Raw genomic sequence first — 27964 nt, forward strand, 5'->3', positions numbered from 1 at the left:
TGTAGATGAGAATTTGCTCCATCAAACAGTGTTATTGTGCTCTCCTGATAAATTAAGAGTTTCCTTGGAAATAAACAGGAAGCATTACTTTTGGATTGATCCACATACAATCAAATATGTATGTGAGGGTGGTTTTTTTTTTAATACAAATGATTTCCTGGAAATAACAGTGTGAGAGTATCTGGATTTGGATTCTAAACGATAACAATATCTACTTGTTTAGAGTATCAATGAAGACAAAAGAGGCAAGAAAACATAAAAAAAAAAAAATTGAGTGTTCTTCCCCTTGAGATTCTCTTCAGATTTATTTTTGCACTTCTAATTGAATTTAAAGAAACAAGGCACTAATTACCTTGAACTACTTTTGTGATGAAATACCTCTTTGGCTTATCCTTGAACAGGGGAAGAACTGGCACTCCAATGCAAGTTATTCAGGTTTTGCTTTCAGGAAGACTTAAAAATTAATATTAAATATATAGCAAGTTAGTTTTAGTTCATTTGACCAAAGAAAGCTGAAAGTATACTAATGAATGGAAAGTTATCATTTCCTACAAGAAACATTTTCCCCCACTTATATCCATTTTGATCTTTATTGGAGGCAATAGTACTAGTTACTAATTTTGAAAATTAAAACAGGAAATGCACAACTGTTTTACATGTTCAGTTCCTTGACAGTTCTTACAGAACATGAACTCCAAGACACAATTAGGTTTCCATACGTGAGCTCACTGGTTTCATCTAACAACAGCCAATACTTAAAATATTGTCAAAAAAAGGCAACATTTCCCACTATGCTCTTAGTATAGAATCATAGGGGTTGGAAAGGACTTCTGGAGGTTATCTAGTCCAAAACCACTTCCAAACCAACTTCTCTACAGTGGGTTTCAGAGGAAAGTGTCCAGAAAGGTTTCGAGTATCTTCAGACAACAAGACTCCACCATCTCTCTGCACAGTTTGTTTCAGGACTCTGTCATCCTCAAAATAAAAAAGCCTTTCCTCATGCTCATATGGAACTCCTATGTTCCAGGTTGTGCCTGCTGCTCTTTGTACTACTGCTGAGCACCACTTAAAAGAACCTGGCCCCATTCTCTTGACACCTGGCCTTTAGATGTTTGTAAATATTGATAAGATCCGTCCTCAGTCTTCTCCAGGCTGAACAGTTCCATGTCTTTGTCTTTTCTCATAAGTGAGATGCTCCAGGTCCCTCATTATCTTTGCAGCCCTCCACTGGACTCTCTCCAGAATCTGTCTTTTTTGGCAATTCTACAGATGTGGTGTCACCAGGACAGAGTAGAGGGGGAGGATCACCTCCCTCGACCTGCTGACCATGTTCTTTTTAATGCACCCCACTGGCCTTTTAACGCACACCACTGACCTTTTAATATACCCCAGCAAACTTGCTGAGAGTACATTCTATCCCTTCTTTCAGGTCACTGATGATGTTGTACAACACAGGATCCTGGGGAACATCATTAGCTACAGCCTCCAACTAGATTCTGCACTACTGCACACAACACTCGGAGCTCTGCTAGTCAGACAGTTCTCAGACCACCTCACTGACCATTGGCCTATCCCACACTTCCTGAGCTTGCTTAAGATGATGTTACGGGAGACAGTGTCAAAAGCCTTGCAGAAGTCAAAGTACACAGCATCCTCCCTCCCATCTCTCCTCCCATCTACTGAGCCATTCACAGTATCATACAAGGCTACCAGATTGGTCAAGCATGACTTCCCCTTGGCAAATCCATGTAGACTACTTTCATAGCTTCTGATAATCTTCTTCTCATGCACTTGCTTAGAGGTGACATCCATAACAAGCTGTTCCATCAAGTAAAATGCTATTTATATCAAAAGCACTCAATCCCCTTCTATTTTTCTTCTAAGGACACCAAATTTGATGATTTCATACATAGTAAATTATATAATCCACAAAATGGTTTTACTATCCATACATTCAGCTGTTGATTTCATCTCCATATTACCCTCTTAAGGGTGAGGATATTAAAAAGTGACTCACTTTTTCGTGAAAAGGTAGGGAGATGAACCTGGATGAAAGTAGCAATGAGACAAGGGAAAAAAACTCAGTTTACTAAATATAGTGGTGTAATGTGAGATAACACAGTATAATACAATGTGATTGGAATTGAAACTAATAAATCAAATAAGATGAGGAAGAGTTTTCAAAACTGAAGTCCTTACTCTAATGTTGTAGGTAAAGCAGACAGGGAGCAAAGAGGGAAGTCTCATGGCTCTCAGATCATTTTATCTTTCCCTCCAAACAGAAAACTGAAAAATGAAGTCTTCTGGGAGTTGTAGTTCATACTTTTCTTCTGAGACCAAGAGACCAGAAATATTGACAATCCACGGAAAGAGATGGAAAGCGAGGGGGAAAGGAAGAAAGACAATAAATAATCAAGTTTGCCTCTGAAAGTAAGCTTGTTTTAATTACTGTTAACATGTTGAAATTATGAGTCTGAGAATATAAAACAAAACACTTCCCAAACAGAGGAGAAACAAGGAGACCAACAGCTGTGTTGATGAGACTGACTGAACAACGTTCAGACACACAGATGTCCCACTTTCCAAGCACAGAGGCAACCCACTATTCTGCTATGTGGCTTTTACAAACTTATTTCCAGTAAGTCAGCCCCACAAACAGACATGCTGTTCAAGCAGCACGTTCAATGCTTTAAAAGCTTTATAAGGCTCGTGGTAATGGACTGTGAAAAGACAGTAAGAACTTCAGCTTAGGAAAACAAGAGTTCAAAATAACGTTTGTAATATATTTTGAAAGATATTTAAGTATCCCACCCCTTCAGATGTCATAGATGTTATGACATCTATGATTATCTATTATAATATATATATATAAAAGATATATAATATATATACATATATAATATATATATAAAATATATATAATATATATATATATTATAATTATCTATTATTATTATGACATGTTATGGTAATGGCACCAATAGATATTTCTGAAAACTTCTTTTATTCCTTAGAAATAGAATATATCTTCTGGAGATAAAAATAAGACAAAAGAGTTGCACATTCATTTTTTTTTATTATTTTAGAAACACATATTTTGATAATAGTTATCTATTAGATATAAGGAGAAACCCACTCTGTAATTTTTCTTTATTATTCCTGAAATTAAAAGCATAGCACAAACTAAATCAAAGAGAAAGCAATCTAAAACAAGAATAATTGAAAACATATGTAGATCATCACAGAGGCAGCAGAAATTATTCAAATATTCTGGCAGCTGTCAACACTGTATACAAAGAACAAAAAAGTAGTAGAAGAACAAGAAAAAAGAGTGCTTAAGTTTTAGCTCACTTATCTTAAAAGTTAGGAAACTGCAACAGTAATAAGTGTGACCTTGGGGCTACTTTCAGTTAGAGGCTTCAATACACACTGATTAGGTGCGTGCAGACAGAGTTTTTGCAAAGTAGACAAAACCTGAACATGGTATGGAAATACCACGCTTCCAAGCACGGCCTCCACAGCCAACTGTTGGAAGTCAAAGCCAAAGCCGGTTTGCTCCTCCTATTTGCAGATGCACTTAGCATTCATTCCCTCTCCTTTTCACAGTTAAGTAATTTCACAAAGATATTAGAAGACCTCAACTTGAATTTCAGATATATGAGTTTAACTCAATAGCTGCCATTCACACTTAGACTTTAATAACATTAGATTAATAACAAAAGACCAGTCATGCTGAGTCTGCCTAATGCTCTACCTCACCCAACACAGTTTCTCCACATCTAGGTAAAAGGCCTGTGGACAGTAACTTGTGGTCATGTAAGAATGCCTCCAGAAAACATAAAGACTCTAAATTTTTCAGCACTCTGGAAAATGGATCAGGCTTTCCATGCATGCTATTATTGTTTTAACTCACCTTGTTAAGTAACCAGCTGTTTTCGTTTCTCCTTCTACCAGAGAGTACTATATTCTTTAGTGAAAAACCAGGAGAAATGGAAGGACTGCAAGGAGAAACTGTCATAAAAACGTATAACAAGAGTGCTTAAGAAACAGAAGTGAAATCTGTCAAGAGAGGAACTTCAGTTTCTGAGCACCCGAAGATCACATTTAGCTGATTTAACTGATCGTACCAGTCAGTAATTTTAACCATGACAGGCCACAAAAGCAGACAGCTGACCTTTGCATATTAATTCATGGTTGGGAAATCTATACCTTACAGTTGCAAGCAAAAAGATCACCACAATGGGCACAATTTAAGCTAGCAACATGAGTATTTTGAACAAATTTTTTTAAATGTGGCTTGCAGTCCTTCTATTCTTGAAAGACGGCGTTTTTCCTGCCTCTGTGAAAAGACTATGAATACTTCAGCCTTGCCCAGACATGAAGCTAGCATGATTCTACACTACTGTATCAGCCATGCTTACATATAAACTGACCAGAAATACTTCACATTAGTAGTCTGTTGGTGGAAAGAAAAAAAAGCAGTGCAAACAGTCCAGAAAGCCACTACAGTTATTTTTAGAGAATATGTAATACATGGCAAGAAAGAATCTGTGGAGTTTACCAAACATAAGAGAGGGAAAAAGAAAGAAAGGAGGAAAGGAGGAAAAGAAAGGGATCTCATTAATGCATCAACCCAAAAATTTGCTAGGTGAGTCTCCAGCATCTGTTCTTTATAGCAGACACACAGAAACAACCATGGCTGGTCACTTTCAGAGAAGTCCATAAAGACACTACAATTACAAGAAACTTTAACTTCCATACAAATTCGTGATGGAAAAAGAAGAAGAAAAAAAAAAGAGTGAATAAATATCAGCAGTGTAAGCTTTTACACCTTCATTATTGCCCCTAAAATTATTAGAACAGAGATCTCACAGACCACCAAAACACACAATGTGAAAGAGGTAGCACCTTTAATCTCACGAATGCTCCATGTCAGAATTCTTTCCAGTCTCAAAAAAAAAAGAACAGAGAAATGAGACAGGTAAATTTTTAAAGAGTAAGATAAATCTTCAACATCAGCAATCCCCATTAATTGGAAGCTCCTCCTCTTTATCCTCTATCCCTGCCTGGGACAAGGAATATGCTGCACTAGGAGCACAGAAGGGCTGTCAGTCTGCCCCCTCGCAACTCCCCTTTGCTTACATTTTAGGGTATTTATAGAAGCATAGTAACAAGACATATGTCATATACATGCTTAACAATAATTGTAAACATGCATACAAAATATACACAGATACACACTTATATATAATATCAACTATGCACACACAGATAAAACACAGCCATGCCCAGCGTTTATTCCTTTCCTGGCAGTTACTTTTTCATTCAATTACTCTAGCAAAATTAGACTTCCAGATAACAGGAGCTGTTGAGTGATTGTTAAAACCCTCCATGCTATAGCACTAATGACAATAATTGAAGGTAGAGAGGAAGAAAGAAATCAACTTCTTATTTAAGGATGTAAAATTTTGTCTGCTCCTTGTCCCACTTTATTAAAAAAAAAAATAAAAAATTGCAGAGTCACATTTTTGGTCTGTGAAAGAACTGTCAGATTCTGAAACCTCATTTTCTATAACCAGTAATGGTCTACTGAGAAAATTACACCAAATTACAGAAATATGGAACATCCTTATTAAAAAAATATTGTAATAGGCAACTTGGGTTTTCTTCAAGCCTTCATGAAAACGGTTTAGTATTCGTCAAATAATAATTTACAAATCTTACCTGTTTAGTTCTTGAAGTTGCCTTGGGCAACAGACTTGCTGACAAAACTGATGTAAATGGAGAACAACATAGCTCAGGAAACGGATTTGGAATTGATGGGATTTCCAAAATCTTGCCGTCTGTCTTTTTTCTCCTGTTCAATAAAATACAGAATAATAACTATCACAAAAACTGCCATTAAAATTGCAGTAATCAACTACATTGCATGCCATGCTAAGGAACCAGTACCCCGATAGTTGCTAGCTGCAGCAATTAGCTTCTTGTACGGTTACTTTTTAATCAGTAGGCTGAATCTATTAACATACAGTGCTTAATTCTACTTGAAAGCAATCCAAGTATTCAGCTCTGAATATAAAGTTGTTTGAATACGGGTAAGTCTTTGCAGAGTAAGAGCATGGATATATTTACATTGGCTCCTAAGGACATCGGTAAATATTTTGTTGTTCCTGTATTCATGCCATTCCCTATGTACAAATATTACAACAGCGGATGCATGTAACTTCTCAGTAATACTTCCCAAGCACATCACAACTACATATTAATCAAACAGAAACTTTTTTTCCTCCAGAACCAGGAGTCAAAGTGATTGACAAGACAGAACAGTGCAGAACAATACACTCATTTCTGTCTCCAATTACTTTTGTGTTTGAATCTCCATAGCCCCACCACAATACAAATGGCTCAGTAGTTTCTGGCGACTTAAATCTAATTGTGTCACAAATATAAGCAAGCAGCACTTGCAAGAGTTGGGAAGATAATCACTACTATACTTGCAGAAGAGTTCCATTAGGCACTGGCTCAAAATATTACATTAATAAGACGGTGAAATAAGACACTGCTGCATTACAGGACATGGCCGTCTTACACAAAAAATATCAAGGAGCACTTTTTCTGCTTGATTTCATTTGGGGAGCAGGACCCAAAACACTCAGGTATTTTAACCTGCCAACAGATAACTAGACCCTTCTGCATGTGGGAGCTGATAGCTCCAAGCTTAGTATTTATTACATTCATCGGTGTTATTCTAGATTTTGCATACTGATTGGTACAAAAGTGTAGGAAACCATCAGAGTACAGTAACTGTGGAACAGCAATGGATCTCTTAATGGAAACCCACGCAGAACCTTCACTTAAAGTGGTACTAAGCACTAAAAAAAGAGCAGAAACTATCTGTCGTATGCGGTCTTTCGATACATCCTGAACTCCAGTCTACCAAAACCGATCAGATGCGTCATAAAAAGCCCAGTCACACGTTCCTCGCCCAAAACCAGAGCTCCATGCCTTGAATGGTCAGCCCTAGCGGCTCCAGCCCGGCGGCACGAAGAGGGCTCGCTCTGCCCGGCGCTGCCTGTTGAGGAGGAGCGGCTCCCTTTGCCCCGAGCGGGCAACGCCACCTCTCTTCACCTCAAACTGAGAAACCTCTTTTAAGAAAAGGGAACAGTGGGAGATGCTCCGCGTCAACTGCATTTCGTATAACCTCACCTCGCAACTTTTCAGCGCGTTCTGGGGCCAGGAGCTAGGACTGGGAGCCCTCCCGCCCGCCTTTACCTCTCCCCTCAGCGCCAGCCCCTCCCGCAGCGGAACCGAGCGCTTGCAGCACCGCGAGGCAACTTCGCACCCCGCGCAAGTCGTGCCCGGCCGCCCCTCTTCCACAGCGCCCTCCCGGCGTTCCAAAGCCTCACCTGTCGGGGGGCGGCGGCGGCTCCTCGCTCGGAGCCCGGGGCGGCGGCCTGGGGCAGCGCACCGCGCCGCGAGAGCCGCTGCCCGCGGGCTCTGCCGCCCGTCCGGCGCCGGGCGGTGCACCGGACCACGGGGCGGCCATCGGCGGCGGGGACGTCCCGGCTGCGCGCGGGCGGCACGTCGGCCGGCGGCCCCGGCCCCGCCGGGCGGAGGCTGCTCTGCCGCGGAGGAGGAAGGAGGTGAAGGAGAGGGGGGTAAGCGCCGCCCGGGCGGCGAGCCGTACCGAGCGCCTTCCCCGGCACACACGTGCGCGGGCGGCGGCGGGGGCGGGCGGCCGCCGGCTCCGCGCCGCGGCGGGCAGGGGGAGGAGGCGGCGACCCGCGCCCTCCCGGCCGCCTCCTCCTTGGCGGCGGGACCGAGCGGCGCGGGCAGGTGCGCGGCCCTCGCGTCAGCTGCCCCCCTCAGGGCATCGGGACGGGCCGTCGGTGCGGGAGGAGGCGGCGTGCTGCCGAGTGGCGCCCGACGGCGGCGACTGCGCGGGATACCGCCGGCCGCGGGGCTCGGCCTCCGCGCCTGGTCGCTGAGTAACGCTTCCTCCATCGGTGTCTGTGGCACCTCGGCCGCCCCTCGTGCCGCGGTGGGACCCGCCGCTGCTGCCGTCTGCGGGCAGCCTGCCCCGGCAGCGTTCTCAGTGCCTTGCAGGTCATTAACCGAGCTGCCCGATCCCTCTGTGAGGTCGGGAATTCACGATTACGCCTCGCAGAAATGCGGAGTGAGCAAAGCTGGGAAATGAAGCCGTTACCTTAAAGCCGAGCAGGCAGCTTGGGGAAGAGCTGCGTTCCCAGCTGGGCCGAGGGCGCGCGTTCGGCCTCAGCTTCCCCGGAGCAGAGCGGGAAGGTTTGCTCCTCGTGAGGAAGCTCCGGCTCTGCTTCAGCTACACGCGATGCCAACCATGTGGCTCCACGGCTGTTCTTATCAGTGTTCATCCTATTACTCGATAAAAATACCCCCTCGCTGCGTGGAGAACAGTTTCACAGCATGAAGCGGAATGTGTAAAATCACATAAGCCATTGAATAGGATAGAAAGGTAAAATAATTCAGAGGTTGGGCTCAAGCCCTGGCAGAAACAGCTGTATGTAGAAACCTGATTTTCCTTAACTCGCTCAGAAGCAGAGCTGACATCTGACTGATGAGAATAGAGAGTGCTTTGGGATAAACATGTTTTTCTGCTTTCCTGAGCCCACTGAAGAAATTCCCACACAGAAGCCAAAATTTTGAATTGCAGAAAGATGATATCTTTTTTTTTCCTGAAATAGAAGCAATAATCACAGTTTTCATTTTAGCTGAGTTGCAGATGATTTTGCAGGATATTTTTTTTTCAATGAAACTAAGGATCCCTTGTCTTGAGAACAGTTCATTCTGTGTTCTGCTGACAGCAGAAGTGCAAGTGTGAGTTGATTGAGAATTCTTATATACGGAGACTGGCAAACAGATCCGGAATTTTACACTGTCAGATGATTGATTTGATTTGTTTGTTGCTTCCAAAGGGCTATCTTTTTATACATTTGCACAGGCCAGACTAATTCTGTCTAACTGATTCACTTGTAAATATGTATGTGGCATACAAAGCTTCACTTTCTTCAGAAGATTAGGAGGAAGGACAACTGTGTGTGTGTTCTGGTTGGAAAACTGGGCTCAGGAAGAGATAAGAGCCCTTCAAGCAGCTATCAGGTTTTAAAAAGTTCAACCATGGAAGGAAAGTATGTTTTGAGGTTTTCGGCCTATTTGGACAATTTATTTTGTAGCTACAAATTGAGGTACATGGTAGATTTCTGTGCTTTAGGCTTCATCTCGTAATTATTTTTAAATGGAAAGCAAATAGAACAACACAATTAGAATATTATGAAATAAATATTTACTTGCTTCAAAATAACTTTGCTAGGTTTCTAATGAGTCATGGCAGCAAAAGAGCCCCTTGTATAAAAAGATTTTTTTTTAAATTGAAATGCTGTTATAATTTCACTTGAATGTAGTAATTTAAGAATTCTTAAATTCTTCTTGTAGACCATCCTTGTGCCTTCTGCTTTCTGTGCACAAACAAGACAACGCAGTCATCACAAAGCTGAGGCACAGGAAGACCTAAGGGATTGCTTCAGCGTAGCATAGGAAGCATTGTGTAGATGAGAATGTGGGACTAGTTTTTTCTGACTTACTTTCTCCTTTCGAATAACTGTAAGAATAAGAGATATTGCCAGAGTTTGACTGAAGAGATCTGAGAGCATTTGACCTGCACTCTGTTCGAGAGTAACATTTTAATTCTCTCTTTGAACAAGAACAAACCCAGTAATTGACGAACAATTACTAGTGCTGGTAATAAAAGGCTAGCAGATTTCTGCTAAGTCCTAGCACCAGAATACTTCTTGAACTGTGTGAATTGGCTTCATTTTTGTCATGAACATGCCTAAGCTGCCTAGTCTACTTTTTCATACTTAGAATGAGGGCTATTCTACTGCAGAAGCTAAGACTTACATTTCCTCAAAGCCTAATTTCTGGGCATTCTTCAATCTTCAACTCAGTAGGTTTGTTTTCTCTCTAAAAAAATGTCAGTTTTTTATTATCCTAGTGAGATCCAGGTGTTTCTCAAGTAAAATTAAAAATACATCCTGAAAAACAGATTCAAGCTATTCAGTATGCACCCCACTTTCAGAAAATCAAGCTCTTCAGTTCTCAAAAGCCCATATGCTATTTAGAACCACAGCACTTGATTAATGTGATAAAATTACACCTTTAATTAGAGTAAGCTTTCACAGGTATTACTGACAAAGTTTAAAAAATCCAAACTATCTGGTGATTATCTCTAAAAATTGTGAAGGATTTTTTTACTTCTCCCTTCCACATGTTATCCATTGTTTTAATCAAAGTATTTTGTCTGTTTTTTTAAACTTGTCTAAAAAACGTGACTATAGTGTCTTAAAGATGGTTCTGCATAGAAAAACAGTACCACACCTTTACACCATCTTCTGTCACAGTACCAATAGCAAAGAATTGTTTCTACTGAACCTACTAGGTTGAACCAACATAAGTAGTTTTCTTTTCCCAATACAAGGCTATGACCATGCTCAAGTCTTATCTCCCAGTGTAGCGTTTCCTCTACAAGCTCCATCTGTAATTTTTGTGACTTCATTGTATCAATGCACTCAGAATATGCTGAATACACATTAAGTTTTCTTCCTTGTGGTCCTGACATCAGGAACTGTGGTGGTGTCATTGCGCCTTCGTGAGCTCTTTGGAAGCTCATTTTTAGCTTTGACAACTGGCCCATCTGTTTGGGCAGTACTTCAAGAGAGCCAAATTTATCCCGTAAACACTTGGAGATATCAGTAGTCAACTTTTTGGCAGTCATGCATAACTCTTTGAAAGTTTATCTGTGGTTGAATGTTTTGTAGGAGTTTTGCCTGTTGTTATAGCTGACATCGAATGTTAGGTTTAGAATTACTGCTAAAATGTGTATCTTTCATTGCAGATAAGGAAAAGGTTCCAAGGGATTAAATCAGTGATGCCGAGCCCAGTAGTTTCCAGAAGCTGCTATTCAAACTAATCTGAAACCTCCCTCCTCTATGCATGCTTGCACAAACCACAGCACAGTAATGCTTCCCCTGACTTAATGTTCTCCTTCTACACTTCTATCTAGAAGCAGATTTGTGCTGTGTCTTGTTACTTAGTTTGGGCTTGGGATTTTTCTCTATTGAAAAGTATGAATACTTAAGAGTACTTTTGTAAGAAACTTGAGCTTACGGGTGGATTTTACCTCTAGCTTTGACAACAGTGTTTGCTTTTTCAATAGCAAGTTCTGTGATTTCCTGTGACAGCTTTGACCTCAGACCAGAACATCTCCCTTCTGGAATGTCACCTTAAACTGCAACACATGAACAGAATTAAATTCATTGCAGGGTTTTGAGGATGATCAATCAAAACGAAATGAGATCTCATGATTTTAGAAATAGATCTTTGTAGCTAAATGCAAAAAATGAGGTTTGATATAGGTATGACTGTGTGTTATGCAGGGGCTGTCAGATGCAGGTCAGACAAAATGATATACCGGCTTCTGCTCCCTCAGTCTAAAGTTGTATGAAAACAATCATTCAGCAGCATCTATAATAGACTGTACACTAGCTGATGTGATTTGCACTGGCCAACCTTGAAAATCTTTAGGGCACAAAGTTCCATTCCAATTAGAACCGTGAAAGATCCAGGTGAATGTTACATGTGGATGGATTACGTTGACTAAACCTTCATCTAACGGGTCTGAACCCAGTAGGCTACGTGTAGTCTTTTGGGTAGTTATGAATAGATGAACTGCATAATATACTGCCATGGTTATTTGTGGAAGAGAATTGTCAAGTGTCAGGGAACTAATGACACTGCCAAATGCTTGTAATTACAGTATTGCAGTGGAAGAAATAGTTTTATTTGAATACATTTCTCTGCTCCTATTAATCTCTTATATATATCCATGGGATAACTAATGTTTTCTTAGTGCCTCTGGAATAAATACAGTGAACAGTGAACAACTTTAAGGATTGCATAGCTGAGAAAATATGTAGTTAAATTTTGAAAGTAGTATTTCACATCAGTAGAGTATTACTGATACTTTTTGTATCCTCCTTTCTAGAATACCTTATACAAAGAGAGAACCCAATTTCTGGCCATGTGTATCTTCAGAATGTTGTACGCAAACATATTCACTACGGAAGGAAGGCTGCATGTTACTATGCTATCTGAGACCATTTGTGTTAATCCGGAGCACAGAAATTCAGGTGAGGTGACATGTTGGGAGATCAGATTAAAGATCCTTTAACAGTAGTCATTTTGTAGATGGGGAAACAAAATGCAAGCATTAAGTAAAACAAACACAACCAAACCAAACCACCAAGGAATGTAGTGCTAAAAGGAGACCTTTTTACATACAACCACACCACTCCTAAATCCAGCCATTTGTGAGTTGCTGCCAAGGACACTGAAGCAATAGTACAAAAGCTTACCTTCTGATACGCATGAGGGGAAAGGGAGATGAGGAGCTATTTGGGGCAAAATAATATATATATATGGTCAGACTCACATAGGTTAGTATTTAAATTCTGCTATCAAAGTACAAGTTTGGTACAAGAAATTTATAGTCAAAATGAATTATGTATTTTTGAAAAAAAAAATGATGTACAGTGACTCATCTACCTAAATGCAAACTTCTACTAATTTAAATACCTATTCTACCTTGTCCTAGGGAGAGATGGGTTTCGTGTTCATCTGCTGTCATATGTGACAGCCCAGTATGTGTTTTAGCTATTCTTGGACACTAAATATGGCAGCAGACACTTGTGTTTAGGTGCCTAAATTTTACTTACATTGTTTCTTCTCTGCTTCTCCAACATGCAGCTTACAATATAGATTGTCTATGAACTTATGAAACGAAATGAAATTCTACTGATTTTTTTCTTCAAAATTTTTTTCTTCAAGTCATTAGAATGACATAGCCCAGATTTGCACCCACAAATTTGCACCAGTCCTAACACAGCAAAAGCAATATTAAATCAACATACCTGTGCTTATGCAATTTAAAATGCTTTGAAAATGGGCTCTGGAATGGAAAGCTTGGCTGGACTTTAACTATGCAGAAGTTACACAGCTCCCAAATAACAGAAAGTAAAACAAACAAACATTTATCTGACCAGCTGGGATTCCTGGTACTGCAAATATTGGATAGTATCTGCCACTATCTTAATACATCACCTGATAGGGCATTTAGGACTCTTTGTGATGAATAAATCCCCCAACATTAACACAAAGAAATGGTATTTGCTCTGTCTCAAAAGTTTTTCCAAGAAATCTATGTTCAGGGAGTATAGTATGGAATAAACCTTTAAAAAGAAACCTGCTGTTCATGTTTTAAAAGCATTGTGCTGAGTAATTGGAAGTTTTTACGTTAAAAAGTTATTCATGCAAAATTTAGGAACACTATGTAACAACAACAATCTCATCACTTATTATGAACATAATTATAACAAAATCAGTACACCTAACATTTTAGTGCATTTTTTCCCTTCATGCAGGTGTGTAAGCATTTGCACCTTTATGTGCCTGAATGTCTTTAAAAACTAGCAGTAAGTAGGTATTTAGAGTATCTGACTTTATACATGATACCAGAGCAGTGACGTGATTTAACACAGGGAGAGAGACAGAACTCCAGAGTTCAACTAAAAGCAACTATGGCTCTTAGTGTTGACAGCCATTCCAGAAGAACTTTTTGTATCCTGTGACTACACTGGAAAACTAGGGAGAACTCCCTCCTGACTTAGGTAACTCAAATCTGACAGTGCAATTAATTTGCTAAGTGACTTTGAAAAGATCTAGTGGAATTTGTGGCTGAGCAAGGAATGCAAACTGCAAGTCCAAAATTAGTACTCTAGCAATCAGGCCATCCTCCTTTATAACTATAAAGGTTTCTTCTTTCTAAAAATAAAGAAGGCAAAATATATTAATACTTCAGTACTCCTGACAGTAATCTCTAAGGCTAGTCTAAAAGGTGATTCTGCACTGAGCTGCAGTGCTCTGGAGTTGTTCAGTAGCCACTCTATTTTAAACGCCTTTTTTTTTTTTTTTTTTTTTAATAGTACTAATGTTAACATTGCAAATAGAAAAATTTTACAGGCCTCTGGCCAAGAAATCAGAAAAGCCAGATTGTGTCACTAAAATGTCCAAATCATTCAAACATATATACGTTACCCCGAAAGTAATGCCTCCTACTTATTTCCATGGAAACTAAAACAGTTACAAAGAGCACAATAACACTTTTTGATAGAGCAAATTCTCAGCTACAAAACACTATTTTCCAACATAGTCTCCCCTATTATCTGTGCATTTCCAGCAGTGATGAACAAGAGCCTGCGTTCTGTACTCATAAAAATCTGCTTGCCCATCTGGAATGTGGTTTGTCTTTCATGTCACTGACACTGCCGTTGAAACACACCGCACACCACCTCACTGTACTCACATCTACTGTTTGGTCTCCAGAAATGTACAGCAAGCATCAGTGAATGTCAGTGGGTGCCATTTTTTCTGCATGGAAGAATTCATTGACACACCTTTGCTTCATACATACTTCCACGTCAGATGCCATTTTGTCATGCCCCTCTGTTATATGGGTCACATAAAATGTATAGAGTATTGGTGGAAAGGTTCAACTTCTGTTGCCATACCACCATCAACATCTGCCAACATAATAAAACAGGAGATATTATGTTGTGAGCAAACATATTAAAACAGGAGGCATTACTTTCAGAACAGTCCTTAAACGTGGTGCATGTTAGGTATCTTGCCTAGATTCTTATTTACATTCTGTGAGCCTGCATGATTTTAGTTGGATAAGCTATTTTTCAGTATATCTGGAAGTAGCCCATTGTTATTGCATTCAGCACAAATGTAATGCAATCAGTGAATAGGGTTAATTTTTGAACGGGCTGTTTTGCTTCATTGCAACTTAGATTCAGGCAAAAATGGGTGTACACTTTCCACAATATTTTGAGTTTCCATGAGCAACAAGAATTTACCATCTAAGTATGACACCAGTCTTCTTTCAAAGTGGCTTTAAAAGAAACATATATTCCAATCTCTTTTATTAGGATAGCATTTACAGAACATTTCTCCTTTTGCTTATTTGAAAGGAAAATTTACCACTAAGTAATTTATTAAGACATTAAAAACCCATTTTCTACAGATAGTTTGGCTGCCTCTCAAGCAAGGATGTAGGCTTCTATTGCAACATATTGGGAGCTTTTAAAACCAAAGCAATTCATAATAAATTTATTCAAATTGACACATTTCTGGTTACAATGCCTTCATTATTTCTTCAGAGTTATGAAACATGAATTATATCATTGTAACCACAACACCAGTGAAGGAAATCTAATTTGCTGTGAAGTATGTTTGTGAAGTCACCAAGTAGTCAAAGGCATACATTCCATCATTTTCTTGTAACATTTTTTATATTAATGTTTTTCCAATGAATATGGTATTACACCCTCATTACGTTTTATTTTCAAATACATTCTTACACAGCAGTCTCTGTATATAGCTACATAACAAATCAGAAATAATTATACCATTAAAATCTATTAAATGTATACTGAAGTGTATTACAGATTTTTTTTTGTATATTTCAAACACTTTCTGTGTAAGCTGTATGTGTATTTTTTCATCGCAGTTAGCTGACTAGCCAGTATTTTATTCAATTCAAATTAAAGCTGAATTAAATGAGCACAGCATAAAATTCCCAAACCATGAGAACAGAATCATTGAAGTGATCAACATAAATGAAAAAAAAAAAAAGACATTTTAAAGCAAAATGAAAAGGTTCTCCATAAGTATTTTTTCTCTCTTAGACTTAATTTATTAAATTCTTCCAACAAAATGAAGCGATGTTTTTTTAAAGGAGCTGATAGCCTCTTTTACATCTTCCTGGATGGAAAGATTTTTTTTTCTCTTTCACTTTGCTGTCAGAAATGAAAGCTTGAACAGCAATTATTAAAGGTCTGAATTTGCATTTTTCAGCAATCTGGAGAAATGAGAACAGCTATTGTTACGATCGTTACCGTTATGAAGTTTTGTCCACACTTCTTCTAACAAAGCTGTTGGTCAGCTGTTTGTTAGATGCCTTTCCAGTTATCAGATTATTTCATAATAAATCGAAAAGACCACCAGATTAAAATGATAGCTTCATGTATTCACAAATGATAAATTCTCTATAAATGAATCAACTGGATGCAGTGCCATACTAGCAGCTAGCGTAGGAAATTTGAAGAAGCTAAAAATACAGTGATGGACTTGTTTGTAAATAGCTGATAGGACTTTGTCTCCAAACCCTGTTCTCTTTCTACCAGTCCTCCTTGGTGAGGCAGCCTCTCAGAACTGAGAACTGACCTCTCAAGCTTAGTATTGAAGAGCTGAGTGAGGGAGAACGTTAAAAACACAATAGCTCTTAATAAAAACTTATTGGCCTGAAATACTTGTGAGGAATAGCCTGGGAGAATAGAGTGCAAGATTCCTTCTGGAGTAGTGAGAGGCCTAGGCTACCTTTGCCAAAAATCAGACACATTCAGATCATTGTTTAACTGAGCTGAGTAAAATAGGCAACCCCAGCCTTTCTCTGTAAATGAATATCTACAGACCTGCCTTGGATTACCTGCAAAGCCAGTTCAAGCATAGATCCACTAAAATGGTGTCTCAGAAGCTTCTCTTCTATATAAGTACCTGACAGGAAAATATGAAAGCCAAGCAGGGGGTTACTGTTCCTACGGAAGTTTGAAGCATGATTAGGTGATTATTTTTCTTATACTTTTCCCTTACAAAGATTATTTACTTGGTTGTCTTTTTGTTTGTTTCTTTGTTTTTTTCTCTTGGGGATTAGATGTCTGTACATCCCTTGTCTGTAAAGATGGAGCCTTGCATGGCATCCTCTGGTAAGTCTCAGGCCTGTATAGCTGCAAAATCTGTTGCTTCAGCAGTACTGTGGAAGACTGCAGTGAAGGACTACAGCTGCTGACAGTCTTTTTGCCACTGGCCTTTTACTGAACCTTCACTGCAGGGCCTGGGCAGCAACTGCCCAAGTTCAGTCCATTGCAGCGTAAAGCAGGAGAAATGAAGTGAGGTTTTGGATCCTCCCACTTTTGTAATGCTTTGGAAATGAGAAAAGATTAACTTTCTCTGCAGAGGCTGGTAATCAAAACAGTGAGAATACTTCTTGTTTTTTTGGTTTTTTTTCCTTGTCCTGCACAGGACGCCATATATAAGCTCAGACAGATACTGAGAGAAAAATTGAAAGACAGCATCTACATTTTCTGTACATTCCTTCCCTCTTTGTCTGCTGGTATGATCACACTTGGTCTACCTTGCTGTACTCTATATGCAGACTGAGTAAGGGATGTACTAGAAGGGCCTCCCAAGAGGAGTGAACTCTGAGTCTGCTGAATGAAGGTGATATGCCACAGTAGTGGCAGTAGTCATAGAGAACAACTGAGGTATTGCCATTATTTCCAGAGTTCAGAGAGTGAATACTTTTCCAGTGTCCAGTTGCTGCATAACTAAGGAAAAAGAAGTAATCTAACAGGTAATTTGTTTTCATATTGGGATTCCATTTTTCAGAGATAATAGAATATATCAAATTTTGACCCTTTGCAAACAGGCTTCAACAAATTAATTGCTGAGTAAAAAACTGAATTTAATATTTACAGTGTAATTTCTCACTGGAATGAAGACTCAATTAGAGTCTCAATGATTTACTAAAGACATTTTAAAAATAATGTCCAAATAATGCTACATAAATTAAACATGATGTAATTGAGTGAACAGCTAAGTGGCTCATCACTGTTGATTCATGTGGAAATCACGCAAATTTTACTGATTATTATGCATTCATTCAGTATTAATACAGATACCACATATGCTTTCATAGTGATTCCATTGTTACTCAGCATTCATTAAGTTTTAATGTACCATTAAGAAGTTATCAAAAGACTTATCTAAAAATAACACCACAAAGGTAGTTCATTTAAAGACAGTTAAAGAAGCATAATTCACTTTAATATTGAAATACAAATTAAGTCAGTAACGAATCAGCAGAAAAAAAATTAGGCTGTTTAATTGCAAGTAAGACCAGAAAAAATATTTGAAGTAAAAGCATTCTCCATGTTCCAGATTTCTGGACAGCTAGCAACATTTCTATGCAAAAGTGATCATGCAGATAAGTACATGGCCTTCCTTCAACTGATGCTGTACACTAACCTTCAGTATAGTCATTCACTACAGTGGAAATACTATTTTTAAAAAGAGAAGAGTACAAATTATGGCCAGATTACCTATCATATTCAGTTTGTTGGATGGGGAGCAAAAAGAGACGAGAAAACCAGAGCAATGTTAGTAGCTTGTGCAAAGCACCCTCTTTTTTCCATTTTTTGCCTGCTAGGCCTCACAATGTGCTTCTGCTAGCAAAATGTTTTTTCACAAGTGAACTCTAACATGTAAGCACAGGTCGGTCAGTCTCACCTCCGTGCTTGGCAAATTCATGGAGCAGACCCTCCTGAAAACTATATTAAGGCACATGAAAAACAAAGGTGATTGGTGACAGCCGACATGGCTTCACTAAGGGCAAATCATGCCTGACAAATTTAGTGACCTTCTGTAACGGCATTACAGGATTGGATAAGAGATCAACTAATGCCATACACCTGGAGTTGTGCAAAACATTCAACATATAAGCACATGACATCCTTGTCTTTAAAGGATTTCAGAAGGTGAATAATCACCTTCATGCAATTCCTGCATGAAATAGGGTCAACAGAAATTTCCATCAGAAAAATTGATGGAAAACTCTTATGTAAAGGTGGTACATATTAGTCAAAGGGATGTCCTTATTGTAAGTTGGAGCTAATGAACAACTATCACAGTAAACCGAGCAACATACATACCATAACCTTAAGTTTTTAAATATTTTGTTCACTGGCTAGATGAAAAGACCATCTTTGAATCAGATGATCACAGCTGTGACTAAATATGACTTAGCAAGTTCCAGTTCAACTGGAATAGCAATTTAGAACCATTATGTGGAACTATCTCTCATAAACTGTTGATCTTGGAAGGAGACAAATGTATCCTACAAGTCACTCATAGAAAATAGCCTTCTTTCATTATTTGCCTTAGAAACACGCAATTGTTAGCTTCCCTCAAACAAGGAAAAGCCTCACCTAAAAACTGTGCTGTACATCCATGCCACAACAGATACCATGATATGAGAAATCACCCTTGTGTAAAACCACTTATTGTACATGAAGACATGCATGGCACAAACAGACTGAATTGGGACTGGTGATCAATGCCTCTTTCAGTAAAAGAACGAGAAAGGATAAAAGCCAGAAAGTGGAAGTTTACAACAAACAAACAAGACAATTCTCCAGTTAACACGTGGTTAAGGTAAGTCACTGCTCAAAGTTTACAAGAGTTGAAATAATGAATAACCAATTCTTGATCAAGAAAGCTTATTTAGGCCTAAGAAGTACATTGAAGTAATTTTCACTGTGGAATTATCTGAGCTAAGAACTGTTGAGATCATAGCTAAAGTAATTATTCTATGTGTGTGCTATAATCTTATGCTTTTCCCTAAGTATCAGTTTTGATCCTTGTGAAGAGCCAAGAAATAGGCTTTGCAAACATTCAGTTTGACCCATACAGCTTTTATTCTTTAAAGTTGAAGCAGTTTATTGCTTGAAGATAGCACTGTTACCACCTGCTCTGGTGGAGCAACTTTTGTGTGTGAAACATGGTTATGTCATTCTAACCATACTTCTTTCTTTAAATTTAAAAAAAAAAAAAAAAAAAAAAAACCATTAAACCAACACTATTTCTTTAATCTTGATTAGTTACATTATCTGAAGATCCTACAGTTCTTGTTCTATTCTCCTGCTTACCCAAATTGCTTAACACTTTCAGGTTATCAATCTGAAATATCTGCTTTTTATCAGGTTTTTCTTTGCCTGTTTTTCCTTTCTGAGACAGAATTGTTCTTGCTGGATTCAAGCTTGAGGTCTGCTATACTACTTTCCCTCCTGATTAGTAGTGCTAATTAGCAGTGCCTACTGATCAGTAGGCAACTAACATTTCCCATCTTCACCAAATTCTGTTACTGAATGAATGTAGTAGTTTCTGCAGCTGGCAACAGCTCCTCCTGCCCAAATTTACTGTTGAAGAATTAACCTTATCAGTACTGCAGCTTTTGAAAAGGGTTAACAGCACACCCATCCTTGAAGTGAGGCACCTGACCACATAAGCGCTTGGATGTCCATTTTTCTCCCAGTCCTCTACAATTTAAAAGGAAGTAATTTGTGATCCACTTCTTCACGTTTGTTTTACCCTCTTTGCATCACACAGGCATTGGAGTTTAGAACTGCAGCAGTTTAGCACTCTGTAGGGGCTTGCTTTGTATGTGAACATTATAAATGCAAGTGTACCCTGATGTGGTCCATATCTGTGTGTCTCAGTAAGTTTCAGATTCCAGAAAGCATTTAACTGACTTGCAGCATTTGAAGAAATTGAATAGTTTCTGCTGACCAGATCAATCATGTTTAGCCAAAGTGACCAAATGCATCTCTCTCCACATTTCTGTTTAGTTCAAACGTTTCATTTAGAAAATTGCCACTGATATTACAGAAGATGATTTTCACTTTCTGTTAAATCAGAGATAAATTTATTTCACAGTTGCTTAAGGATTTATGTTTTTGTTCTTACTTTACCTTTTCAGTGTAGCCATTGAGTCTTAGTTCTTGCTCAGGAGCATACATTAAAGTAGAAGAGAGGAAACATACAGGCAAACATACAACCAGCTGGGGGGAAACAAAGTTGACTCCAATAGTAGCTTATTATTTTTGTCAGTAGAAATATATCAACCATTAAGAAGTCTGCTAGTGGTTAACGTGCAGTAGCACTAGTACACTAAGTACACTAGCACTTGGCAAGTAGCCACCGTTGGCCAGATTTATACAACAATTTCTGCAGCTGCATCTTCTGTGGTCTTAGATCTCCCCCTGCACTGAGATAGGCATCAATGCTTTACCCCATGGATGTTCAGTATTGCATAAGAAGGCCCATTATTTAAAATTCCTGTTCTTGTATTTTATCACATTTCAAAATTAATTTCTATGCACTCTGCTGTGTTACTGTGTTGTTACTGCTCTGGCTATGATGACATTAAATATCACAATCTAAGCAAGGTCAGTCCAGCTTAGTACTCAGAGCAAAAGCTTCACGTAAGCATGTTTACCCTCTGTGTGATACAAGAGAGATTGCTTTGAAGACAAAAATAGGAGGTCTAAGAGGTCTGTTCACATGATGTGACAATTTTAGTTATGCGGAGGTGAAAGCCTCAGCTCTCCAGAGAAACTGTATTCTAAATAATTGTATTTTCCATATCTTTCAACATTTGCAAAAGATTCATCTATGTCATTTTAGTGCTACAGTCTACACCCGACAGATAAGTACAAAACACTTATCTACAACCACATCTCAGTTTCAGTGTTTCAAACCAGTGGAATCCTTATCTGAAAGTAAAGGCTATCAGCCAGTAGGCTTCTTTAAAGCCCTCACATAGCCTATGTTCCATGTTTTCTCCTTTGGACCTCCGTATGAAGTTATTTCAATTAGCAAAATTCTCTAATGAGCACACTGATGTAAAAAAAATGCAGTATTCTTTTTTCCATTCTTACCTATTAGAATTTAAATATCTGAATGCTACATGAAAGTAAGATACTATTTTAAACCACCAAACCTTATGCAGTAATATAACCTCATGCAGTAATCTCTGCATCAAGCTTATGATTTATGATCTTCACATATACAGTATAATGACTAATTCAAAGTTTTTTTGTGGGAAGTTGCTTTAATGGTTAATTTTTCTCTCTTGTTAGAAATGTTGACCTTCTTATGCGAGTCTTAGAGCTTTGACTCCCATTAGTGTCAGCAGCACACTAATTCATAAATCAGAGCAGGCTTAAATTTACACCTAAGAAATGAACAGAGACAGCTGTAAAGGAGTGATGACTCTAGTAAAAGAGAAACAGCTTAATATTTCAAGAATTACTGACCCAGTATAGACATCCTTAGGTGCTGTCCTAGTTCATTTAGCAAGAATGTCTAATCAAAGCCCCTGTGTACCTCAAGTGACATTATTTCATTAATTAATAATCTGATTAGTCCTCCCGACAGCATACTGTGAGACATTCAGGGATCCTTCACACTCGAACATGTGAAAATATCTTATCAATTGCACATTTGTTCAACAGTTAAGTTCAATATGAAATTCAGATATGAAGGAAATTTGCAGAGAATTGTAAAACAGCAATGCACCATTGCTTTGACATCACGTGAACACAGCAACAGTAAAAAACAGAACCCCTTACACTGACAATTGCCCTATTTTTAAAGTTTAAACAGAAACCTTCTCATCTTTGAAGACTAAGGGAATACTTAATGAACATTTCTTAGCACACAACAAATTTTCATCTTCACAGTAAACTGAATTACAGGAGACTTCTGCAGATTTATAGTTCACTTAACTCAGTGCAACTAGATACCACAGCTGCATAAAAATGCAGACAAATCAGATGGTTAAATTGATAAGTGTTTGATAGATACGTAAATACTTTTGAATATTCAGGTGATGATCTGTCTCCAGTTTTTGACACTAAATTACTAAGGGAATATAATATTTAATTCATACATGGCACACAGGTATACTACGAAGAATCATGCCAATGCAATGAAATTAAAATAATAGTTAAGGCTTTGCATATTAGATATTTCAGTTTATTCTCTCCAAGGAGAAGGACCAAGGGAAAGGTCAATCAGCAAGCTATGTTTTTCTGGAGGAGTTCAAACTGATCTTAAAGCTTCCCCTTCCTCATCAAGAACTCCGTCGCCTTTTTACTGAGTAACGCTTGGGTCACTAAAACTGGCAAAATCTCTTCTTATATTTCCCAATTCAGTTATACGTAGGTTGCTCTTAAACTAATGCCTTAACTTATTTCCATGGAAAATACAACAGATACAAAAGCACAATAGCACTGCTTGATGGAGCAAATTCTCAGCTACAAAACATTACTTTTTAACATAATCACCACCATTAGTTATGCGTTTTCACCAGTGATGAACATCCATTGCCAAGCATGTGTGATCACAAGCCTCATGGTCCATATCCACATCATTTTAATGACTGATGGTTTTCCTTTATCTTAGAGATCTTCATGCTATATGGTACCATATAGTATCAAATCACAAGTAGTGAGCAAGAACTAGGGCACTGATTACTAAATATATTTCCTAGAATAGCAGCATCCAGTGGTTTAACATCTTTCAGCTGCAAATATGAGAGCTCTTCTCTTGGCCTCAAGGCCTCTAGTCACCACTGATGATTTCCAAGCATTCTCTGGTGATGAATTAAGCTCTCCCATCAAAACAGCTTCCCTTTTCCAGGTAGCTCTTAATTGTATTAATTAAAGCAGTTGTCTTGATTTTATTCCTCTGCAGAGTGAATAAAAGAATAAACTTTAATAACTAAAATATTTGTTTTAACTACTAGTTTTTCTCCCAGCCATCCACTATTTACAAAGCCTTAAAGGCAGAATCAGAGCAAGATCCTCTTGTGCTATACCAGTATCTGCTGTTTCGTGATGAAAGAAAACTGTATGTCTTTTCTAGGGTCTGTTATTTTGTCCATACAATTATACTGACATAATATTTACTGCAGAGTCCTTCATTTTCTTCCCCAAACATTTTGTTTACTGTTCAAAAGCAGCAAAAGGTATGAGAAATAGTTGCCTTGTGTTGGAAAACATCTCTAGTACCATTCCCCAAACTAAGTATTTTTGGGCCAAAACAAAAACATACAGATATTTTCCATACACATAAGTCATCCACAACAAAAATTTACTTCTGCCAAGCTTAGGCTTGCTGTTGCTAGAAAAACTTGCTTTATTACTTAAGAAGATGTTTTCTTGTTTGAACAATTAAGAAACACATCAAGTTAATCACCAAGAGTTTTAATAGAAGAATTTAAGAAAAAAATGCATCTCTAGCAATATAATAGCAAAATATTAAAATATCTTACATGTATGCTGGAAGAAGGGAGAAAGGGAAAGTTTGCTAAGCAATCTTGCCAGCTAGTAACAGAAAATTGTATTGACAAATTTCACAGTACTGCTGCATGTAGACATTTAAGCCGATTACCAAGCAAGTTCAGTTACACAGATGAGAAACCTTACAATTCAGGAAAGACGTTTTTAGTCTTAATCTCTATTACATACAAATTTGTTTGCCTTCAGGAGTTCACATCAAAGGGCAGCATAATTTTAACATGGAAGTGAGAAATACAATAGTAGTACAGTAGCCAAATGCAAATAAAAGAACAACAAAGCAAGGTTATTTAATCTTTCCCAAAACCCAGAATGTTTGGACTCCACACACTTGGTTGAAATAATGAACTATCATGTAGTCTACAGATGGAGATTACATTGTAGAAAATAAGATTTAGTCACCTCCAGCAGAGAAAACAAAAGTTTGAGAGCAAGTATGTAACTCTCTCCCACTCAAGATACAAACAACTACTTTGCAGTGCAACCTCTCTGTGCCACTTGTAGATCAGCGTGTTGTACAGGAATGCTTAAAAAACGGAATTCAAATATCACAACAAACACAGATGCTTTGTAGATTGCTAGGAATGTGTTACCATCTTCAAGACTGTCCCTCAAGACAAAGAAATCTAGAAAGTACAACCCAGTTAGATGTTACAAAGCAATTACCTCTTCTATCTCAATAATTTCAAGTGAAAGATGAAGCGGTGTTTTACAGACAGATCCCAAAACAGGTCTTTTGAACTACCATGTAAGGTTTCTCCTTGGAATCAGCCCTTAACTGGAGGCAAGAAGTGGAAGGAAAAGGAAGTGGTGGCAAGCACTGACAGAGGACTAAGTTGTAGGTATGAAAATACAAGAGAACAGCAGCGAACACATGTTCATCAGTTCTCTTTATGAACTTTATTCACTAAAATCTTTGAAGGGTTTCAGCATTAGGTTAACACTGTTTTACTTGTGATCAGTAATTGAGCCTGTATTAGAAAAGTAATGGGATTTCTGAGATTATTGCACAAAAACCTGGCAGCAAACCACCAACAACCTGCTGAAATGCACATACAGATCAGTTTCTGACAATGAGTTATACAGTGACTCTAAAGTATAAAATAAATATGTTGTTAAAGAATAGAAACTAAATATAATTATTTTTATTTAAATCAAATCCAGCAAGAAAATATTTTAATATGGCAAATATCCCAGCGGCATATCCATAATCTAGCTATTTCATCATGAACGTGAGCCAATATCCACTCTCCCAAAAAGTCTCATCTTGACAAGAAATGAAAAATAGATAAAATATAATAGGAAACATTTTCTTTTTATATATTTATATATATATTCATTCCAATTTTGGTATTTAACGCTTAGTCTCTATAAATAGAAGCTCTCTGACACAAGAATGCTTTATAAGTGTATTATCATGCTGTTTTAAGATTAAAATATTTTATATGAACAAGTGCAAAGTTCATTCTTATTCAAATATCCAATTATACATTTTTAAAATTTCATTAAGTATCAAAATTGGAATTTGCATTTTATCCATAAGTGACTGTATACTGATGAACATTTAAAAATATATCTAGTTCACAAAAGGCGTTGTTCATCTGAGTGCTAGGGAAACAGTATATACAATTACTCAAAGAGAAGATTGGAAACATCATGTAGTGCTAATGTTAAGAAAAGTTTAAGTAGTACAAAAATTGCCAATAATTTATGCCCTGATTTTTTTTTTCTTTAATATATCCTACCAGGAAAAAATTCAAGGAGATTTAAAACCAAAATACTTATCCCAACTACATCAGCTGCAAGAACAACATCTTTTTCTTTTTTTTTTTCCTTTTTTTTTTTTTTTTTTTTAAAGAGAAACAAAAGTATCACATATAGTTTATCACATATAGTTTTCTACTAATTACAAATTTAATTTAACAAAGTAATATGGAGGCAGCATGTGGTAGATTTAAATTCATACAATCTGTTAAAGTAATATGCAACTGAAAATTAATGATCTAAAATCCTTAGATTGCTTTATATCTGTAATTTCAGCATACTGCTACATTTGCTCTGTCTTGAAGGCTGAAATCAACAAATTTTTGACATTCATTCCCACATAAGCAGAGCTCATCTGCACCTTCTCTTAAACCTTTTTAGCAGCATAATCAGCTTTATATAGAGAAAATTATTACCATAATTTACATATTCTAATAATCTTTTCCAAGGCATCAAAGGAACCCAGTGTCATATTCCTATACCAACTGATAAAAATATACTAATCACTTTCAAAAACTGGTAGTTACTGTTAGGGTGGCCTATGAAGGAGCAGTAAAGTGCAAAATATTGGGTATAATATCTAGCGATTCGCTTTCGCTTCTGTGGAATACAAATGGTTACGCCTGGCTCTCCCATTGACAGATGCAGCGTTTGATGGAGGACCAACCTGAATGGAGGGAAAAAAGAGAAAAAGGAAATATTAACCTAACTTTTAACGTGCTTCTGTCTGGAGTGTGTTACAGGGTATTAATTTAAGAAAAGTGCGATACTGTTCCTACAGTTAGTGCTCTTCTCACACAATGAACCATCTCCTACATCATCTCTGAACAAAGCACATATATGCTGCAGAAGTAGGATTAAATGTTTTTAAGTAATTTCAAACACTTCTGTCAAAAACTTCAGTGCATAACTATTAAAAACATGTAAACTTTTGTCAATCTCCAGACCTGGTTGAAAAGAAATATATGAAAAAATCATTCAAAACAAATATTTTAAATAAAATATTGAATAGAACTGATTTTTAACAAAATCTGGCAGTCATTTATGACATAGGAATGTTTCTTGGAACAAACAACTTTAAGGATAGATAGCAAAGATCTGCTTTTCACTGTAGCTGCATAAACCAGTAACTCCAGTTGGAGTTAATGAGAGCCATGTGAGCAGCATACCACAGCACGGAATTTACTAAACAAAATGAAAACATTTTGAAGAGGAAAATAGTTAAAAAGAAACCTCAGATGACCCATTTTAGGTTCGTAATTACTGAGGGTCCTATTCAACGTAAAAGGACAGAAACACAAAAGGCCACAGATCTTGGCGTTGCATACTGACAACTTATTAAGTAAAACAGAAAAAAGAGGATTTGGACAGTGGTGCCAGCTTCCCCCTCATTTTTTACTAAATGACTCCCTCATAGAGCTGAAAGAATAGAGAATATGTTGAAAGGTAAATACAGAAGCAGGCACCTGACAGATCTTTCCCCACTTTTTTTTTTTGCTTTCTACATTACAGCATGCTTTTATTCATGCTCACAGCCTTTCATTCTAATTGGTTTTCCTGTCTTTACCCCCAGTCTCTACAGATGCTACATGGGGAAAGAACATCTCCCACTCACAGGAGAGTGAGAGAGGGACAGGGGAAGACAGTTTTTAGTCATCGCTTCGCTCTTCGTAACGCCATACACACATGTACGACTGGTAAGGACTATGTGGGTCAGAGACACTGAAACATCTCTATTAGAAAATAATGAACAACCATATCACTTTTTTTTTTTTGTCTTTAGTATGTTCTTTAGTATGTAACAACAGATTTCTTGAATTCTGAAAAGCACTTCACAAATTTATTTTTAAAATACTTGCGAGTTACTGTTGTAGCCTGCAGATATTTCCCATAGAATCATAAAACAAAGTTATACACTATGCAAAATAAATAAAAGTATTATTCACAGTGTCATTGGAAAAAATACCTTAATAAAAATGCTTGAAAATACATGAGCTGCTCTGAAAGCAATGCCTCCTATTTTATTACATTGGATCCTAATATCAGAGGCAGATGGTGGTACGGTTGAA

At 37.8% G+C, this 27964-nt stretch overlaps 2 protein-coding genes and 1 long non-coding RNA gene across 8 annotated transcripts in view; 1 reads left to right on the forward strand and 2 right to left on the reverse strand.

The window, feature by feature from the left end:
• The window catches only part of GRB14 (growth factor receptor bound protein 14), a 67439-nt gene extending 59928 nt beyond the window's left edge, over positions 1-7511 (reverse strand). The window contains exons 1-2 of the mRNA XM_052674485.1: positions 7407-7511; positions 5725-5857 (exon numbers count right to left, since the gene is read on the reverse strand). The gene's annotated coding sequence lies outside the window, so the exon portion shown is untranslated. The remainder of the gene's footprint in view (positions 1-5724; positions 5858-7406) is intronic.
• Positions 7512-7988: 477 nt separating this feature from the next.
• LOC128076623 (uncharacterized) lies at positions 7989-27948 on the forward strand. 3 transcript variants are annotated; one of them, XR_008204543.1, is made up of 5 exons: positions 7989-12221; positions 16865-16916; positions 17494-17563; positions 19231-19422; positions 27469-27948. It is a non-coding gene; the product is annotated as an uncharacterized LOC128076623 (long non-coding RNA). The 3 variants fall into 3 exon arrangements; XR_008204542.1 differs by having other exon boundaries at positions 16865-17563; XR_008204544.1 differs by lacking the exon at positions 17494-17563.
• Positions 25262-27964, reverse strand: part of COBLL1 (cordon-bleu WH2 repeat protein like 1) — a 75647-nt gene continuing 72944 nt past the window's right edge. For all 4 annotated transcript variants that reach the window (XM_052674481.1, XM_052674479.1, XM_052674478.1 and 1 more), the window contains one exon: positions 25262-26562. In XM_052674481.1, coding sequence (XP_052530441.1) covers positions 26476-26562 — 87 coding nt within the window. In that variant the 3' untranslated portion in view covers positions 25262-26475. The remainder of the gene's footprint in view (positions 26563-27964) is intronic.

Source organism: Tympanuchus pallidicinctus, unplaced genomic scaffold (genome assembly GCF_026119805.1).
Source record: "Tympanuchus pallidicinctus isolate F22 unplaced genomic scaffold, pur_lepc_1.0 scaffold15, whole genome shotgun sequence".
NCBI lineage: Eukaryota > Metazoa > Chordata > Aves > Galliformes > Phasianidae > Tympanuchus > Tympanuchus pallidicinctus.